The 20304-nt window shown below is 41.9% G+C and overlaps 1 protein-coding gene across 2 annotated transcripts in view; it reads right to left on the bottom strand.

The window, feature by feature from the left end:
* The window catches only part of klhl29 (kelch-like family member 29), a 175192-nt gene that overhangs the window by 14158 nt on the left and 140730 nt on the right, over positions 1-20304 (bottom strand). For both annotated transcript variants that reach the window (XM_086061512.1, XM_086061513.1), the window contains 3 exons: positions 9342-9540; positions 1361-1543; positions 566-746 (listed from right to left, as the gene is read on the bottom strand). In XM_086061512.1, the coding sequence (XP_085917638.1) occupies positions 566-746; positions 1361-1543; positions 9342-9540 (563 nt within the window). The remainder of the gene's footprint in view (positions 1-565; positions 747-1360; positions 1544-9341; positions 9541-20304) is intronic.

The following is a 20304-nucleotide window of genomic DNA, read 5'->3' as shown; positions in this document are numbered from 1 at the left end:
AGAAGAACCACAAAACAAGCCACATTTGTTCATGGCATTGTCATGACAGTGCATGACATGCTGCTATGGCAACAAAACATTATTCTGGAATAGTCACAACATGGCATGATATGCTGCTAAGCCTCCCCCCAATTTTTTTTTATCAGGTGCTGATCTTTGACCACCTGTGGAGAAACAACCGCAAAAAAAGTTGCCTTCAGGAATAGTCACAACAGGGCATGATATGCTGCTATGCAACCAAAACAAGAAAGACAGCTAAAAAAAATTATAAATAAAAATAAAATAAAATAAAATTAAATTAAAATAATAAAAAATAAAATAATAATAATAAAAATAATAATAATAATAAAAAAAATTAAAATTAAAAAAAATAAATAAAAAGAAAGACAGCTGAACTAAAGAAGACACAAAAAGGTCACATGGCAGCTTCTCGTGGTATTTTGGACAACATTTCACAGATTTATGATTGTCACAACCGTGCTCGACATACTATTCCGTGGTAGTTCTGACCTCTATATAGCGTTACTCCGTTGAGCTAGCTCAGCTAATAGCATCCCCGACTTACCTCTCCACGTGGTCCAGATTCCCCGAGACGCCCAGTCCTCCGATGGCGTACAGTTTGCCATCGTAGACCAGGCTGTTGTGTCTGCAGCGGGCCACCGTCATGCGCGACACCAGGTTCCAGTTGTCCAACAGGGACATGTAGCACCACACGTCAGACAACATCACACCTGACTCTGTGCCACCTGCAAAAAAAAATAAAAAAAAATACACTTGTAGTGTCACTTTTGTTGTTGTTTTCGAACTACAAGTCATGTTAATAGTTAATTATGATGATGTCATTTGAGTAGAAAATAAGCAGCAGCAGGAAATGATTGGCTAAAGCAGTATAAAAACTCTGATTTCCCCACCGGCTTGTCGGACTCCCGGCGGACACGGGGGGGGGGCGCTTGTTCCCGCCGCCAAACACACATTTCCATTTATATGAAAAGAGTGTGCAAGAGCAGCCTGTAAGTTCCATCCTGTCGCGGCGTCAAGGTGAGTGCGCGGCCGGCGCGCTGAAAAGGGGGGCGCAAATGGAGCGTGGCGGAAGAAAAATGGCGTCGCGACGGAAGAGGGGGAAAAAAGAGCTTGGACGCGATACGGAGGAGGAGCGAGTCACGGCGCCCTTTTTTGTGCTCTTTAAATAGTTCACAAAAGTCACACGGGATGGTTCGTTTTGACCTTGACTACTCTTTGTGACTGCATTAGCAAAAAATCTGGAGAAGTCACGACAGTGCATGACATGCTGCGCTGTCGGCAATAAAAAACCAGGATAAGAAGGATAAGGGGACACGTGCATGACCATATATGGGCTCACCCGACAGGTAGATGTTGTCGCCGGCCGAGATGACGCTGAAGAACTCGCGGTCGTAGAAGGGCAGGCTAGCCAGCGGGTACCACTTGCTGTTCTGCGGGTTGAAGCAGGTGACCGCCGTCAGGGAGCGCTGGTTCATCCCGATGGCCTGGCGCCCCCCCACCAGGACGATCACCTCCGCCACACCTGCGAGGAAGAGGAGGGTGATGAAGGTGGACAGATGGGTTGACAAGCTAACATCATGAACGGGCATGATATGCTGCTAATGCAGTAGAGTAATTCCACTATAGATCATGAATTAGCACACGTTTAGTTTGTAATTTTTGCAGAAAATTATTCAATGTCATCACTGCAATCCTGCTTTTTACGCCTACACAAAGAGACGGCCTAAGGTTCAGTTTAAAATGTACATGTTTGGACATTATAGATAAATTGGGATACGTTTGCACACCATTCATAATATTTTTGTGCTATCCATTGCTCTTGCCGTATTGACAGTAAACAAATCTGGTTTTCCTCCACTACCAAACTGACCATCTCACACAATACATTCGAATATGAATCAGCAGCGTTTGCTTTCTGTAGCCGTAAAACGCAGGATGATTGAGGCATTCAATAGTCTTTCAAATTTCTCGAGCAAAAATGAAGCGGAGCTTGACACACTTCCTGTTTTCTCTTCTTCAATCATCGGCAAGTAGACAAAATCACAAAAAAAAATCATAATTGGAAAAAAATTGCAATAGCCAAAAAAAATAAAAAAAATAAAAAATTGCAATAGTTGCACTTTCTTGACGTTAAGAGTAGCAGCTTTCACATTTTCAAGCGCTGACCATTTAAGATGAGCTCTGCAGAAAGCAAACGGCAGATGAACGACACTGGCAGATACAGTCGCAAAGGTGCATGATATGCAGCGGATCGTGCGGTTTGTAGCCTTACAGGCACACAAACGCAGAGGGCGGTAGAAAGACAGCAGTGATCCAGAACACACAAACACTCTGGCAGGCTGCCACGAAGCGAGTGTCTGTCGGGCGGCGAGGCGGACGCCAGACACCAGTGAGCAGCGTGTTTGCGAGCAGCCGGCATCCAGGATTGGCGAGACAGCCAGGATTGAAAAAAAAAAGTGGGGGATGAAGAGTTGATCTTCATAGACTGGGAAAAATCAAGGACAAGTTTATCTTCTTGTCCCCGATCGATGCCGCTCCTCGGTCAAGTCTTTGACCCGTTGCTTCCTTCGCTTACAAAACAACAACAAATGAAGCGCAATCCTTTTTTTCCCTTCAAAGTTTTCTCGTCAAAGCCGCTGAAACAAAAAAGCCGAGGAGGAAGACAGCGAACAAAAAGGCCGCCGCTGAGCTTATCCGACAGTTTTTCTGAGTGGACGTTTTCCCGGGCTGAGGCTTAAAGAGGCTCCCTGATGGATGAGACGGGCGAAGGGGGTTGAAGGTGGTGTTTTTTTCTCTTCAAGATGAAGCTAGACGCTAGTTCTAAACAAAACAAAAACAACCACGAGGGTGGATCGCTCGCAGGGCTTTCAGTCGGGCAGAGCCATGACGGGTCTGTTTTGACATTGTCAACATTTGGCTAACAAACGCTGACATTCATTTCACAAGATTTTTGCATCGCGATTTCCACTATGTACGTTCGGGAGCTTGACGGTTCTGCGGAGAATCTTCTTGGATGCTTTTCTTCTTTGGGGTTATTGCCCTCTGTGCCCCGATCACTCCTGGCACCATAGTTCCATGACTGTCCATCTGGCTCCTTCTCCGTACTGGGTTTCTGTTGCCTGAGGCGTTCACCAAGCAGGTTGTCTTAGAGGGAGGCCTGTTTCCTCCTGGATAGCGGCCATAATGCTCAAAAGTCTGCGGACATTTTGTAAACATATAATGTGTGTGAATTGACAGAAATAACGCGAGCACGCACGGCGGCTCAGGGCGATTTCCGCTCGGTTGCCCGCGTCAGTGATGGTCCACATCTGCCCGATCCCCGAAGCCGCGCTGGCGAACGCAACTCAACGCGGGCCTGTCAGAACACAGGAGCGGTCACGTGGGAAGGGACGGCGGCGGTTTGGGTTCATGGCCGACAAGGGGGCGTCCGCCAGTCATCCAGAGGTTGGGAGGAAGAGGAGGCGGCAGGGGATGAAGAGGACTTGACAAGCTGATGTTTTCTTCCTGACAAGAGTTTCAAAGCGATGCACTTTCGGGAGGAAAGGGTTGGTCAAGACTTATTTTTTTCTTTTTCTTCCTTTTTTTGTTTTCTCTTTTCTTTTTTTTCTTTCTTTTTTCTTTTTTTAAACAAGGAGAGTAAAGTCCACTGAGAGCAGGCGAGAAAACAGACTTCACAGTCACACACAATGGAAATTATTAAATAGAATTATAATAACTATTATTTAATCAAATTGGAATGTTATCAAATGTTACATTTTATTTTCATACTTTGTATTAAAATGTTTGCGTGATAAAATATTTTATTTTAGACCATTTTTTTTTTACATATTTTATAAATTGTATATTTTTTTTCCCTTTTCATCTGTATTTTCTATTATTTGTAATATATATTTTATTAGTTTTTTATGTTATAAAATTATTTTCGGACAATATATTTGTATTTTATAAAATGTGTTATTTATTTTTGTTTTATGTTGCAATTAATTTGTCTCATTTTACACTTTTTTAAATAAAAATAAATAAATAAAATTTATTGGTATTTCGTAAGCATTTTAATTCCGATATTTTCACCAATTGAAAAATACAATTACAATTTGTATTAGGTTTATTTTTCATAAAATAAAATATTTTATATAAATTTGTCAAAATGTGTGTCATTTTATACAAATATTTTTAATATATTTTTGATTTTATGAAAATTAGTTTAAAAATGTGTATGTAAATACTGAAATATCGTTGTTGCTTTGTGAAAAACACATTTCACCCATTTATTTATTTATTTTTACACTTTTTGGGATGTCTGCATTCAGTTTCATCCCAAAAACGTAAAAATAAAAAAATGGACAAAATGACAGAATTAAAGCAAAAAGTACTGTGGCCCTTAAGGAATAAAAAAGAAAAAAAAAAGGGCAAAGTGAATCGCCCCGCCTCCATTAATGTTGTTGCCACTCCCCATGGAGGAAATAGCGACATTAACGTTGAACCCATCACGGTGTGACAAACTACTCACTTGCCTGATATAGCAGCCACAAAAAAGTCTGTATGCTCATAAAAGTGACACGTGTATACATAAATATTGTGCAAACTGGAAGGCGGCAGATGCTGACACACTAAAACGTATGTACTTACACACACGCACACGCACACACACACACAAAATCTCTGTATAGCTGTGGGAGACATTTATATCTCACTGCAGGTCCATAACCATTATGTCTTATCACGCTCCCTTTTTACTCCATTTGCTCTCATTTGCTAACCCTGTGATTTGTCTCCCAGGGTGCTAATTTGCTATGATGACGTTGAGGGGAAGGGGGGGGGGGGAGCCCACGGCGCCCCCATGATGGCACTACTAAATGTGTGTAAGTGCGTGTGAGAGCATATTAGGATGTTTGCTTTTCTACTCAGCCGCTGACTTGAGTCACTCAAGGCCCTGAAATGCCCTCCAGCCAGTGAGCAAGTTGCAGGGGATGGAGTGCCTCGTCAGTTCCAGATGTTGCTTTTTTAAATTTATTTATTAATTTGTGATTATATTTAATACTGAGCAATCAGTCGTTTGTTTGAATTAATTTGTAGCCTACATAGATAAACTGGGCTAATTATTATTGTGCTGTTGAATATCTGATTTTCCTTTAAAAAATAAAATAAAAAAATTATTTTAAGACTGTAGCAGTGTGACTACAAAGAACATTTGTTTAAGGATGAACGAAGAAAAACAAATCACAATGCCTTAAAAAAAACAACAAACAAAAATAATTTGCCTTTAGCGGAAACGTATGAAAACGATAACGGCACTTTTTTTTTTTTTTTTTACTGGTCAAGTGCAGTGCTGCTTTTTCGTTGTTTTGTCCTTTATAGCCACATGCTGCTAACAACCCGCTAAAACTGCTCACAAGGAATTTTCATTGCTAAAAAAAGAAACGGAAACAAGGGTGGCGAGAATTCTGAGTCGCACGATTAGTGTTTTGACTTTTTGTTATTGTTTTTAGCCTTATGCTAATTACCTGCTAATGCTAAAACACAGCTCACAAGGAATTTTAGCTACAAAAAAAGTGGGATTTTCTTCCCGTTCGTAGGCATGAGTCTTTTTAGCTCACAACCCACTACGAGGAATTCTTTCGAATGTGTTGCGGAATGATGAGGAATTTTCTTGACTTGTTGTTTTAGGCACATGCTAACAACTTATTTATTATTGGTTTTAGCTCAAAGATAGCCTGTTAACACACAAAAAAAATGGCTAATGATTAATTTTGCTGCTAAAAAAAATGTCAGGAATGAGTGACTTATTTTTAGCTAACAACTTACTACTGTCAATTCTTGATTGAATTCTGCCTAGCAACAGCTGACATGAGCAGTAGTGTGTAATTTTCTGGTTACTTTCTTCTTCTACCCTACGAGGCAGTTATGAAATCTGCCTAGCAACAAGCGTGAACTACTGATCGTAATTTCCTTTGTCAATCAAACATCCTCTGTCCCACACCAACTCTGCCTAGCAACAGGTGCCTGTGCAAATCCATACGCTCCCGTCGACGGACAATCCTGCGCCTGTAATGAATTCTGGATGAGGCGGCAGCAGCTTTGCAGCGGGTCCGGCGGGTCAGCGTTCCGGATGCGCTACACCTAAGCTGGATTTAGCTTCTCTGTGTCGAATTTATGAGTCGGCACAGGATGAGATTTGGCCGATAATCCGCGAGAACGTCACCGGCTCGCACCGCCAATGTAAGAATGGAAAAACTCACACACATCATCCGTCCCTCTTTTGTCCTGTTCTAGCGGACTTTTATGTGCAAAATCACAGGAACGACACATACATAACATATCTCTTTTTGTAAATATAAGAAATAAGAACCAGTTTTTTTATAAAGACAAAAAAGTGTGAGAGTACGGAAACCTGAAGATAACCCGCAGCGGCACAAGCAATCTCACGCTGCATTTACTCCCAGAGACAAACGGCGAGGCTTAATAATGACTCCACGCCGGACACGAATCAACAAAAGTCGGGTTTGGAACGCTTTTAATCGTCTTTGTGAGCGTCTGACAGCTTCACCTCGCAGACAACACTTTCAATTCAAGCTTGAAAGCCGGGCTGGCATCGGCGAGGAGGGACAAGCCAGTCGGGCTCATCCCGTGTTAATTGAGACGCCCCCCCCCCCCCCAAAAAAAAAAGCAGCGTTCGTTTTACAAGGTGATGTGATCGGATGTTCGCTTGTCTTAGGCTGTTTTTAGCAAATTAATCAGCCGGCTGATTTAATCGGCCAATAAAATGTCCGATACTTCCTCACGGCGACGACCTCAATGTTAATCTGGTCTTGAACTCAACCATACAGTACACACAGAGTTTTCGAAAGCTATTCATTAGCATATTGCGCTTGTGTGTGTACACCCCCTTACGCGCGCACACACACACACACACACACACACACACAGAGTCCACAGATTGACTTTGCTCAGCAAGAAGTGCTTCACGGATGGCAGTTCTCTTTTCTTTTTACGCTTGACAGTCTTATCAACAGAGCTCAGGTGGCGCTCCATCTGCTTACGCGCCTTTTTAAGCACACACACACACACACGGACGCCACACACACTCTCAAACAAACACACACTCACACATTCAAGGACTAAACCAACTGCCCTTTTCCGCAACTTTCACTTCGGAGCATTCTAATTTATTTTTCCTTTTTGTATTTATTTTTTCTTCTTCTTCTGTTTGTCAGCTGTTCGAGGCAAGATGTTGATTTTGAGGTAGCTGGGATACAATGCTCAAATGTATCTTTTAGTTGTTGCTATCTTTGTTTTTTTTAATGACTTTATTTTGGTATGTATGTATTTTATTTTTTTATTACTATACGGGAATGGAGTGGCAATCTCAAGAGAATTCATTTTACAACTTCAAACGGGAAGACTGACGGGCCACCAGGCAGTGCGACATTATTTAATGTACAACCACTGTTTAAAAATTAATAATCCAATGTAATAATGTTCACTTGGTGCATTTCCATAATTTTAAAAGACCAGGCCTTGCTACGTGTTGAGGAAGCATCCTCCTATATCACAAGAGTACAATAATTTCATTCACATTGAAGATGGCTCTGGGAAGAGATTTTGCACTATTTCTTTTTTTTTTTAAATTATAAACAAAACTAATACAAATAAGTAGATTTTTTTTCATCTTAATATAAGGATGTAATAAATATTGAAGTGACAATATTCCATACTTTTTTCCAAATTGAAATATATGCTTTAATCTTTTTTAAATGTATTTTTTTTTAAATGACACAAGATATTGTAATATTATTTTTTTAAATAAATAAATTACAAAGTAATTATCAAAGTTTTAAGATATCACACATCTTTAGAATTTAAGTCAATGTTAAAATTTTCTAAAAATGTTAAAATGTCAAACTACTGCAATAATTGAAAAATATCATTTAAATATATTCTTTATTGTATTTATTTTTAATCTAAATACCAAATGTTTTCTTAAAAAAATGGAAAGATATCACATATTTAATGTAACTGTATTACTAATTTTGTATTATGAACGGATTTATTTTTGTATATTTAAAACTAACAGTTTAGAAAACTGACATACTATAGAATTCTAATTTATGAGAATTTTCCCATGAATTATTTAGGCCTATTTAAAATTTCAAAATATCACACAATTTAAAAAATATTTAATACAAATACACACACATACATACATATGTTCACATATTTTATACTGTATACACATTAGGGATCGACCGATTATTGGTGCCGATATTTGACAAATATTTTTTCTATGAATCTGAAGGTCGATAAAGCTAATATCTCACTGAGAAGGCAGGCGCAATGTTGACGAGAGAAGGTTGAGCCATGGGAGGAGTCCGTTTTGAATCGGTTGTTTACAAACACAAATAGTTGTGTTTATAAACACAAACGGACAAAACTAAAGACCCCGCCTTTAATGTAAATAAATAGCCATTTTAAAAACAATTTGACGCTGATATTTTCTCTTTTACTGCAAATGAAAATCGGCTTGAAATATCGGTGATCGGTCTCCGTGACTACTAATAATCGATATCGGCCTTGAAAAAACCCCGAATCTGTCTAACGCACATACAGTTATCTATATTATACACAAATAACTATTTGCTCAGTCGACAATAATACAAAAGCTGAGCGACTTTTGAAATCTTTCTAAGCGCTTACCATAACGTTGACCTCCATTACAGTGGATTGGTTTGAAGCGTGCTTTGCTCGACCCACAAGGTTAAACGGGCCCCCGTCTCTTCTTCTTATATATACACGGTCACAGTGGGAAAGCTCAGGACGTCCCCGATGGACATTAATTACACTAAGTATCCTTCATTCGAGTTTGGGAAATGACATCACGGCGCTTCCACTTTCAAAGACGGCTTACACTCCAGAATGACTTCATGCAACAACACACACACACACACACACACACACACACACACACACACACACACACACACACACACACACACACACACACACACACACACACACACACACACACACACACACACACACACACACACACACACACACACACACACACACACACACACACACAATATATACTCGACAGCAATGACCCATTACCTTCCCGACGGGCCAAAATCAATACTAGGCGACGTCTCCTTATGGCGACATGACCTCTCTGTCACCTTGATGCCGCGCAAAAATGAATTGTGTGCAAGGCCCGGTGTAATGCGGTGCAAGCAGGGTTGTGCTTTATCGCTCAGGAACATACTTTACTTTTCGGACCCGGAGTCGTTTCGAGATGAAGGCGAGAGTGGCATGCGCGTTACCGGCAGAGAGTCTCGGTCTGGTGCGCGGCGTCTGCATCTCCTGGCGCGCGTGCGGCAGCATGTGGTAGCGCTTGGCCTCGTTGACCAGGTCGCGGCACGCCTCCGACGACTTGATCAGCTCCTCGTTATCCACCACGTTGAGCAGGTAGGACGGGTGGATGAAGGGCAGTCGCACCGACGCCAGCAGGTCGGACAGGTGCTGGGAAAAGAGAGGCCGGCAAAGAAGTGTTACAAAAAAAAAACAACAACAACAAAAAAAACATTTTGATGATCAAGAGTTTTGAACCCGTTTGATTTCGCATACAGTTGCCAAGGCAACCTCATTTAAAGCTGCAGAATGTGTACGAGTGAGTTGGAGTGCGGCGGGCGGCGCGAACCCCCGCGGGAGCCTCGACTCGTGCGACAGCAAAAAGCTGCAAACAAGACACTCGGCGGCGGGTCGAGGCTGACCGGGATGACCTCGGCCGGCTCGGTGCCATGCGGCCCAGCTGGACGGGAGGGCGGGAAAACAACACACTTCCAGACACCAGAGAGAGAAGTCAATAAGAAGCCAAGCGTGTCCGCCTCGCGCACCCGAGCCCCGCCTTGCTCTCCGACAAGATGAGTTGGAAAACTCCGTCCCAAAAAGACCGTTTCACTTCGCAATGTGAAATTTGGTCAAACATGAGTGGACCTACGAGAAGGTCCCAAGAAGTCATGCCTGCAAATGCATAACAAGTCTGCCATTTTGACTCCGAAGCGGCCATTTTATGGTTGATGTTTGAAAATCCTGCATGACATGACATTTGGTAGACATATCTATCATGAGAAAACCAACAAAAAGCACCTATGCCCAAAACCACCACCAGCCATTTTGGCTTTGAAGCAGCCATTTTAAGGTCGAAGTTTGATGACCCAACACTAAGTTGATCTTGAAAATTCAGCGCCCAAAGCCAGATTCATTTAGTTGAAATTTGGTAGGCATGTCTATTATGAGCGAACCGACAAAAATGTCTTAAAAAGTCCATGTGCAAAATGACAAAGGATGTCCGCCATTTTGATTTAAAGCAGTTAATTTAGGTCATTTTCGGTTGTAATTTTATTGAAAAAAATTCAGCCCCCAAAGCAAGTTTCCTTCAGCAAAATGAAATTTGGTAGGCATGTCTATTATGAGCGAACCGACAAAAATGTCTTAAAAAGTCCATGTGCAAAATGACATAGGATGTCCGCCATTTTGATTTAAAGCAGTTATAATTTAGGTCATTTTCGGTTGTAATTTTATTGAAAAAAATTCAGCCCCCAAAGCAAGTTTCCTTCAGCAAAATGAAATTTGGTAGGCATGTCTATCATGAGTAGACCCACAAAAAAGTCTCAAGAAGTGATGCCTGTAAATGCACAGAAAGTCTGCCATTTTGGTTTTAAAGCTCACATTTAGGCCTGATGTTTGATGATTTCACTCTAGTAAGTTTATTTTGAAAATTCAGCCCCCAAAGCTCGTTTCACTTAGCAAGTTGAAATTTGGTAGGCATGTCTATCATGAGTAGACCCACAAAAAAGTATCAAGAAGCCATGCCTGTAAATGTACAGAAAGTCTGCCATTTTGGTTTTAAAGCACCCATTTAGGCCTGATGTTTGATGACTTAACTCTAGTAAATTTATTTTAAAAATTCAGCCCCCAAGGCTAGTTTCACTTGGTGACTTGAAATTTGGTAGGCATGTCTATCAAGGATATACCCACAAAAAAGCTTCAAGAAGTGATGCCTATACATGCATAGGAAGTCTGCCATTTTGGTTTTAAAGGTCACTTTAGGTCTGGTGTTTGATGACTCAACTATAGTTTATTTTGAAAATTCAGCTTCTAAAGCCAGTTTCGCTTAGCAACGTGAAATTTGGTAGGCATGTCTATCATGACTAGACCCACAAAAAAAGTTTCAAGAAGCCATGCCTGTGAAGACACAGGAAGCCTGCCATTTTGGTTTTAAAACTCACATCTAGGCTCGATGTTTGATGACTCACCTACAGTAAGTTTGTTTGAAAATTCAGACCGCAAAAAACAGTTTTACTTAGCAACTTAAAATTTGGTAGGCATGTCTATCAACAGTATGGCCACAAAAAAAGTCTCAAGAAGCCCATGCTGGAAATCACACTGGAAGTCTGCCATTTTGGTTTAAAGCGGCTAATTTAGGGCTATATCCAGACGTCCTTTCAAAAACGGAATGTTTAATAAATAAATAAATAAAAGCCAGTTTCACTTAGCAACACAAAATTTGGTAGACATGCCTATCATGAGCAGACCCACAAAGTCTCAAGAGACACACATTTAATGACACGCCAACAACAGCTGCAAAGCCAGCCAATGGCAGAGAAGGAAGGTGGGGCAACATCCTGTCATCACAAGACTTAAATAGACCGTAATTGATGCCCAGTCAATATTAAATCACATTTATATTTCATCTATTGTGATATGGCGATCCATAAATCAAGCTCAACTAGCAGTGAGCTTGCCCCAGTGACAAGAGAGGCGCGAGGGAGGAAAAACGGCGGGGGGAGCGTACGCGAGGGCGCCCGTCACGGCGGACATCTGCTGATGACATTTCCTCTCAGCGAGCCCCGCAGATGGGACTGTCGGCTAGCGTCACCCACGGGGGAGCGCGCCGTCTGCCAAAACAGTTTATCAAACAAGCCGCGCGGGTAAACACGGGCGGGACCTGGCAGATTTAAGGAGCGCTGACTTCCTGCGCTCGGCGGCTGACCTTCAGAGCTCAATTAAAGCTTTTTGCAGCCCTGGTTCAGCCAGGTGCTGCCCTACAAGTGTCATTGGAGATAAGTAACACGTGGGTGAATTTGGCTTTTGCATGTGAGCACATTTGCAGTTGAGAGATCAACAAAAAATCAACTTAAAACAAAGAGAATTACATGCTGTGTATTCAAAGCAACCACATAGCTTAGCCTTTATGTGCGCTAGCTTAATGCTAATGCTAACGCATAATGGGAAACGGCATAGACTCCCGCGTATTCAAAGCAACCACATAGCTTAGCCTTTATGTGCGCTAGCTTAATGCTAACGCTAACGCATAATGGCAAACGGCATAGACTGGCTAACAATTAGCATCTAACATGAAGGTGTCATAACTATAACACGGGTGCATTTTGTGTTTACCTGTACAAACTACACTTACACAAGTTAGCGGCGTAAACAAAACAAACAGCAGAGAGCTGTCAAATAAAGGAATTGGCCTCATTGAAGCTGAAATTGCAACTTTTCTTTTCGGATATCGCCGTGAGACATTCGGAGCATCTACGACCTTGAGGAACAATAAAGACACTGTATCCAATAAAGCCGCTTGTGTTCGTCGAGTGCTGAATAGAGACCGGCTTTCCCAGACAATCGCTGCTCTCAGATGAAAGAAAAGAGGTACTTGGCATATCAGTAAAGGCCTCACAGACTTCACTGCGTTGCAGCTCTTAAGCGTCAAAAGTCTGCGTGTCAGGACTTGGACGCTCACAAGAAGACAACAATTTACCATCTAAGGTGACCTCACGAATAAATAATGAAGAGAGAGAAAAAAAAATAATCAATGAGGTTCTCACCTTCGAAGGAGCCGAGGGATGGCATTTTTGTTGTCTATTTTTAGGTTTCCTGGCACTTCTGTGTTTAAATGTTTTTTTGTTTGTGTTTTTAAATGTGCAACAAAATGAATGGCAATTGAAACTTGGACCTTTACTGATTAATTAGCCGGTTGATTTAATAGGCAAATATTAGCAGATTTTTTTTGGGACGATTTTTGTTGGTTCTTTTACCTTTAATTTTGTATTATTTAAAAAAAAAAAGATTTTTCTCTCTGTTGTAAAAGTTTTGTAAAACAGTCCAAAGAAGTTACAGGACCAAAATAAATTACTTTATTCGAGAATTTTATTGTACAAAATAACGGGATTTACAAAAAATAATAATAATCCATATCGGTGGGGCCCTAATTAACTTCTATAATAGATAACAGTAATCCTCATTGACAACGCATAGGATGTCGCACAAAAATCAACAGGGTTCTTGGTCTAAGGTGCCACAAAAAGCCTTGGCTTCTACCCGTCAGCCCTTCTTTCGAATGTCAATGCCGCAAATTATATTATGTGATCGATGTAACCTGTAATAATGTGTCCGAAAGGAAAAAATGAATAAATCGAACAAACAAAATTGGGTCTGGCAGAGAGACAACGGAAAGTCATTTTACCGTGGATTTTAGCGACAGATGTTGCATCTTACGAAAGTTGCCGATGCACTTTCCGCCATTTATTGAATGGGACAAACAGTGGAATACACAAAGGAGAACATTCGCAAGACTCCAACCTTGTGACATTTAGACCACACCCCTTAAAGGCAAATAACACTGATAATACAGTGCATATGTGTGACTTTCTGTTTGATTACACTTTAAGACCAGTTTATTGCTTACATTCAGTCAATCTTATTATGTTCCTATATTCACATTTTACAACACAAAAAATATATAAACGTGTGTTTTTTTGAGGGGACTGATTGAAATCCCTGATTTCCGCGATTCGTGAGCCGCAATATAGCGGGGGATTACCGTCTGTAAGCCTGGATAAAGTTTGAATTGTCACAATGTGACCGGGCGAAAAAAGGATGAATCCATCAACTGATGCAAAGAGGAGGCGGTTGCCAGGGCAACCGGCGCTGGGATTTCCCAAAAGCAACTGTCACTGACAAGCTCTCAATACAGTGCTCAACTCCACTTGTTTTTTTTTTTCTTCCTAAACTAAACTTTCTGGGGAAGAGGAGCGAAAGGAAGGAAAATAAATAAAACAAACACTCGTGTAGTGTGCTCGTCATCTGCAAATCCGCCCCCAAGACCGCAGTCTGCATCTGCTGTGGCTAATCTTGCCAAACGGGTTGGAAATTGCAAAAAAAAACGACTTCAGATGGACGACATCTGGTCGCGACTAAAAAGGTAGGAGGTACGGTGAGACGCACACAAATATCTGTCACGAGCTAACGAGATGCTAGAAACATTCGTAGCCTAACGTTAGCATTTTTGATTAATGAGCTATCCAAAAAAAAATAAAAAATGTTTATAATTTTTACTCAGTGGGTGTTCATTGCATAGTTTTTTTTCTTCTTCTTTTGAATGATTAATAAAACAAAGCCAGCTTCACAATGTGTTCTGGAACATGTGCACCCTTTCTCTCAAGCTCACCAGCAAACTAACTTCCTCTTTCTTGCTCTCTATCTCTCTCTACCGTCGCTCCTCACTCGTCCTCCTACGCTCGCATTGGAAATGAGATGCACGCTTGCCGCGAATACTCAAGCTGTCAGTCTCCGTGTTTAAAAAAGCAGGCCACAAGTAGAGAAAGTTCTGCTAGCTAGTTGTCTGAATTAACATCATTACGAACAGCAGGGGGCGGTCTTGGGCTGCAACAGCAAATGCGTTGACGTGACAAAAAGGCTGGCATATTGCCGGTAGCGGCAATGCTACGATGCTAATTTTGCCAGGCTGTAGGTGTGTTTACGAGTTTGTTTTTTGGGGGCAAAAATTGTCTTTGTGAAGTTTGGGGAAAACCGGTTTGTAAAATTGCTAGGCTAATCTCGTTTCTGGAAAGAAACAATGTCGCAAAACCAGATTTGTGAAATGTGTATGCTAAGAAATAAATAACCAACAAAAAAAACTGGAAAATCCAGGTAATCAATAACAAAAGTTGTCAAATGTGAAATGGGTGAACATTGCAACCATTCCATTTGGGATGGCTAGCGCTAATGCGCACTACATGCTAACAGAAAAAAACAGAACATGAAGATGTGTAAAAAATTAATCTTGGATTTAACCCAACATTAGCTAGCTAGCCAGGCTGATGTTGGGTAGCTAGCACTAGAGACTGATGTTGGCTAGCTAGCTAGGTAGGTGTCTATATAACTAGGTGCTAGCTACCCAACACCGGCCTAGCTAGCTAGCTAATGTCGGGTTGAATCCAAGTTTTACCTACCTAGTTAACTAACAAGCAATAATCTATTTAACAATCCAGTAACCTTTTTCTCTTCATTTTTAAATGCTAATGACTAGCATTTGCTCTACGGGTGAAAATACATTTTATCATCAGCCTCAATTATAATTATAATCCGGCAGAAGTCATTGTGCTCTGGTGCTCTGAAATTCTACTCGAAAGAAGCAGACGACAACACACGGTAAAGTACAAATCCTACATATAGGTTAGAGCTCAGTGTGATAAGTACACATAACGACTTCTGTGTCTTCAAAGGCTAACGTCTCCGCGGGACATCACTCATGACATTCCCACCGGTGAACGATGTTCATGAACGGAGCGCGAGCGAGGAAGCGACGGGCTCCATTTCTCTCTATCTTCGTCGAGCTCGGCGGCCATCGCTCTCGAGTAAATGCGAGCGTCGTCCTGAGCCCTGACGAATTGCGAGGCTGTCACCTTCGTCTTCCCCGAACAGACACCAAGATGAGCCTTTGAAAAATGACAACTTAAGACGCAAAGGCTTGGAAACAATAAAAAGAAAAAAAACGGAATTGTCTCAGCATTAACTGGTATCATTTATGACATTTCCCCCTTTTTTTTCACAGTTTTTGTTCGTCATGCTCATTTATTATGACAAGCGCCGTGCGAGTGCTAACACGCACAACATATGGAAGCGCTCGGCGGGAGGTCCGAGCTTACGCGCGGCAGCTACTTTTAGATTTTTTTTTTTTTTTTTTTTTTTTTTTTTTTTTGCCCGCTTCTTCAATTCTCTCAGGATGATGAGACCATATGCCTGAACAACGTGACTCCCAACATGCAATCCTCCCTCGCTAATGGGCTCAGATAAGCACTCAGGCCACACAAACAATCCGGAGGGATGCGTGATAGAATTACTCTTCTTCACCCAAATTTCCACTCCGCTTCTGTAGGTGGTAGTCACGCAATTTAGTTAGCATTTTGGTTGACAAGCTAACAGCAGCATAATATTTTATAGATGTTTACCGTAGACAAATATGTATTTTTTTTTTTTGCCAGATTCACACGGCAATGTGGAAGGCTCGGCAAGATTATACAGTGGTGGCTTGAGATACAAGTCTAATTTGTGTTTGCATCTCAAATAATCATTGCCCATTGAAATCGATTGAAATGCAATTAAACCGATCCAGCCTACAAGAAACACCCCAAATAATTTTTTGGGGTTATTTTTGTGAAAGAAAAATTGTGCTCTACAGTATTGTTAACCCCCCCCCCCCCCCGCCCCCCAAAAAAAAATGTTACACGTGACCTGCAATTACGAAAAATAACGAGTTGTTTTTACTTCAATAGCTTAATGGTACATTACCATCACCAACTGATATTGTCCTTCCACTGCAAGGAAACCAATGTGAATTGATGGTGGCCAGATGTTATGAAGTTAGCTGGCGCCATCTAGTGGTAGGGGTTTTGTGCACGCTTCTCACATTTTTGCTCCCACCAAGACAAAAAATACAATAAATGGACCAAGCAAAGTCTTGTACCTCGAAAAATGTGTCAAGGCACTTTGATCATACAAATTCAAATGCATCATTGAAAGTCTCTGTATTGTGCTGTGATTGGCCAGGTTGTTTTCAGGGGTGTGGCTTAGTGAAATGTCCATTGCCGAACAAATGAAGGTGAAGAAAACACTGTTTCCGCAGAAAACCAAATGGGTTTCTCTTTCGGCATTTGCCCCGCCCCTCTACTTTCATTGGTGGATATTAGTTAAGTAGTGGACTAATAATATGACCCAAAAAAAGGGTCATGTTCACACATAAAAAAAACAACAAATAAAGCATTTGCCCTAGTTGTAAAATGTTCCAGCGCCTTCAAAACTGCCACATTTTATCCACACAAACAAACACAACTTCTACATGTTGGCAGTTACTTGGAAAATACAGCCACAGAATTTCCATTAAAGCCTTGCGATGCAAAATGACTCACACAAAGGGGTCACGTCATCTGCTTCGGTCTGAAAAATAGACGCCTCTCCCCACTACGTGAATAATAGCACGCATACGCACGTGTAAAAGAGTGCGCGGCCTCACAAAACAAACCCATTCAACTGCAATGAGGACGCGCTGCACACATTACGCGCGAGCAAAATATGGCCACAAATGGTGTTTTTCGCCGTCTGCGTGACTGTGTGTGAGTGCGTGTCAGTCGGGGGAAGATGTGAGCGGGAAGGGTAGTGAGGGGGTTGGTTGATGGAGAGTAGGAGAACAGACGGGGGGAGGAGAGGGGAGGGGAGGAAAAGGTGGGGGGGGGGGCATGTCGCCCTGAGCCACGACTGACAGGTGCAACGCGTTTCAGCATGACTTCATTGGTAGAAAAGGAACACGTTCGGCTGCAAGGCTCCTCGTTGCACATGGGAGGACAAGTTTTGTCTCATGAGCTGTCTGAACAAAAATATTAGGTACGCGTGTGAATGCATAGTGGTAGATCATCACTTAATTGGTCTGGAAATTATGAGATACATTCTGTTCATCTAATGGCACACAATACAAGACCATTAGCTTCCTGGCTAACGTGTGCGGTCGGTTCCAGCCAGCGTAAGCGAGCGCGGCTTTGACCTGCTCCGGATACAAAGTTGCCACGGTCGAGCGGGCGCGTCCATCTGGCTGCACACATCAGGACTGAGCACGCGCTGGGACCGCACAGATGTCCGTAGAGTTCCACAGTTCACTGGCCTGCATCCGATCCCGTGCCCCCCCCCCCCCCCCCCCCGCTTCGAAAACAGCAGGTACATAGTGGAGGAGACAACGGCGGAGTTTACACTACACAGTGACCCAATTCTATTTCATGGCTGAAACATATCCCAGAACTCACATTTTTTTGTATTGCATCTCAAACGTATTCAACGTTTGGAAAAAAAACACAAGTTTTACCCATCGACATGAAATTGGGCGAACAAGGCACGGATCAAGTACTCGAGTTTGGACTCCTTAGCATTGGACTTGGAATTGTCATGGGCTCAGCCATTGGACTCGCAAAATTATTTTGCCGACTTGACTGAGGCCAAATATGTTTTCTTTCTTTTCTCTTCTTTTTCCCTGAAAATGAATGTCCTCCTTAAAAAGAAACTTGAAATAAAGTTTTTCAGATGATCAAAATAGACTGGCACTAGCAGCGGCCACCTGGTCAGCATAATGCTATTTCTCTAATTTTGTAGTCATGAGAATAGTCTTTTTCTGTGTTAGGGTTTACACTTGATCTCATCTGGACTTAGACTTCAACTGGACTCTGACCTTTGTGACTCAGGCTTGACTTGTACTCTGACTTTTGTGACTCAGGCTTTGACTTGGACTCCGACCTTTGTGACTCGGAATTGACTTGGACTCAGACCTTTGTGACTCGGAATAGACTTGGACCTTTGTGACTCAGGCTATAACTTGGACTCGGACCTTTGTGACTCGGAATTGACTTGGACTCCGACCTTTGTGACTCGGAATTGACTTGGACCTTTGTGACTCAGGCTATAACTTGAACTCGGACCTTTGTAACTCGGAATTGACTTGGACTCGGACCTTTGACACTTGGACTGGACTGAGCTTGGGTGGAGCACGGCGCCAAAGTTGGATGATTTGTCGTACACGGAACTCTAATACATTGAGTTGAAAAATTCAGCCCCCAAAGCTAGTTTCATTTAGCAACAAGGAATTTGGTAGGAATATATATCATGAGTAGACTCACCAAAAAGTTTTAAGAAGCCATGCAGGAAGTCTAAGACTTTGGTTTGAAGCAGCTATTTAGCCATTTCCAAAGACTCTTTCTGGATATTTTATAAATGCTAAATTACAAATGGGCTTTCACTTGTATAGAGCACTTTTCTACCTTGAAAGCTACTCAAAGCACTTAAACTCCTCATTTACAAGGATGCTTGATGGTCATGTATTGAAGTCAAAACCTTCGGTTGGGAGGTAATCGCAAACTAAGTTAACCCAGGTTTCAGATCGACAAAACTTAATTGCAAATATTTTCTTTTATCCACTCTTGATGTTAAAGCGTGAGTAATAATTTGATCAGCATATGATCAGGCTTAAAAGTTTCCTGCAACATTTTGCAGACAGTGGCGACGGCGCGACACTCGTCCTCGCTTCCACTCCCGAAGTCCTTTGTGTCGCCACCGCACTCGTTCAATTACTGAAGGCCAGTCTCTGCCAAAAGCCTGAATGGGACCTCCATTAGGCCCCGCGTCGACATGATTTCATAGCAGATCCTATCTGGCCAGGTGACAAAAGAGGCTGATTAATTGTGTCTTTGGGAAGTGGCCAGCGACTGTAACGCGGCTAAAAAGGACACTTAATGGTGTGTTTTGCCTGATATATAAAAAAAAAGAAGAAGAAAAAACCCGGCTTAGCCATTAGCGGGAATAACAATGGCCTGGCACGACATTTGCTGTCCCCGGGCCAAATGAACACAGTTAAAGGTATTACATCATGTGCTTATGTGGGACTCTTGTAATAAGCTGATGTAATTTTCTTCGTCTTTTCTATACAGTTTTTTTTTTTGTTGAATGCCAGAACAAATGATATCAGAATGAATATCAGAGGACAAAAGTGCTTTGAGGCACCGTGTGAGCGTGTGTGCATATTTAAACGGATTCCCCGTCGTCTAAAATGACTAAAATGACCCCATTTTACCTGCGATGCCGCTTTTCATTTAGCCGTTGTCTTTCGAGTTCAAAAGCGCAACGCACCCATCGCCACGCGCCATTAAGTGGGGTTAATTGTATTTTGGGGGGAGACGAGGAACTTTGCGTCTGCCACAATCGTCCTTCAGAGGGGAATGAAACGCCCGAGTTGTCTTCTCCTGACGCCACTTTGGTTGCTTTTATACCGTTGAGAAGAAGCGTCATTATGTTGTTTTGATAGACCAAGCATTGGCAACCTTGGATAATGATCGGAAATTGAACAAAGTCTGATGAATGCATGCAGGTCGAAAAGTGCTCTGGAGTTTATTAGAACATTTTCTA

Source organism: Leptonotus elevatus, chromosome 18 (genome assembly GCF_054856555.1).
Source record: "Leptonotus elevatus isolate MCC_2025b chromosome 18, RoL_Lele_1.0, whole genome shotgun sequence".
Lineage (NCBI taxonomy): Eukaryota > Metazoa > Chordata > Actinopteri > Syngnathiformes > Syngnathidae > Leptonotus > Leptonotus elevatus.
The sequence above is the reverse complement of the archived record's forward strand: the minus strand, read 5'-3'. Positions and strand labels throughout refer to the sequence as shown.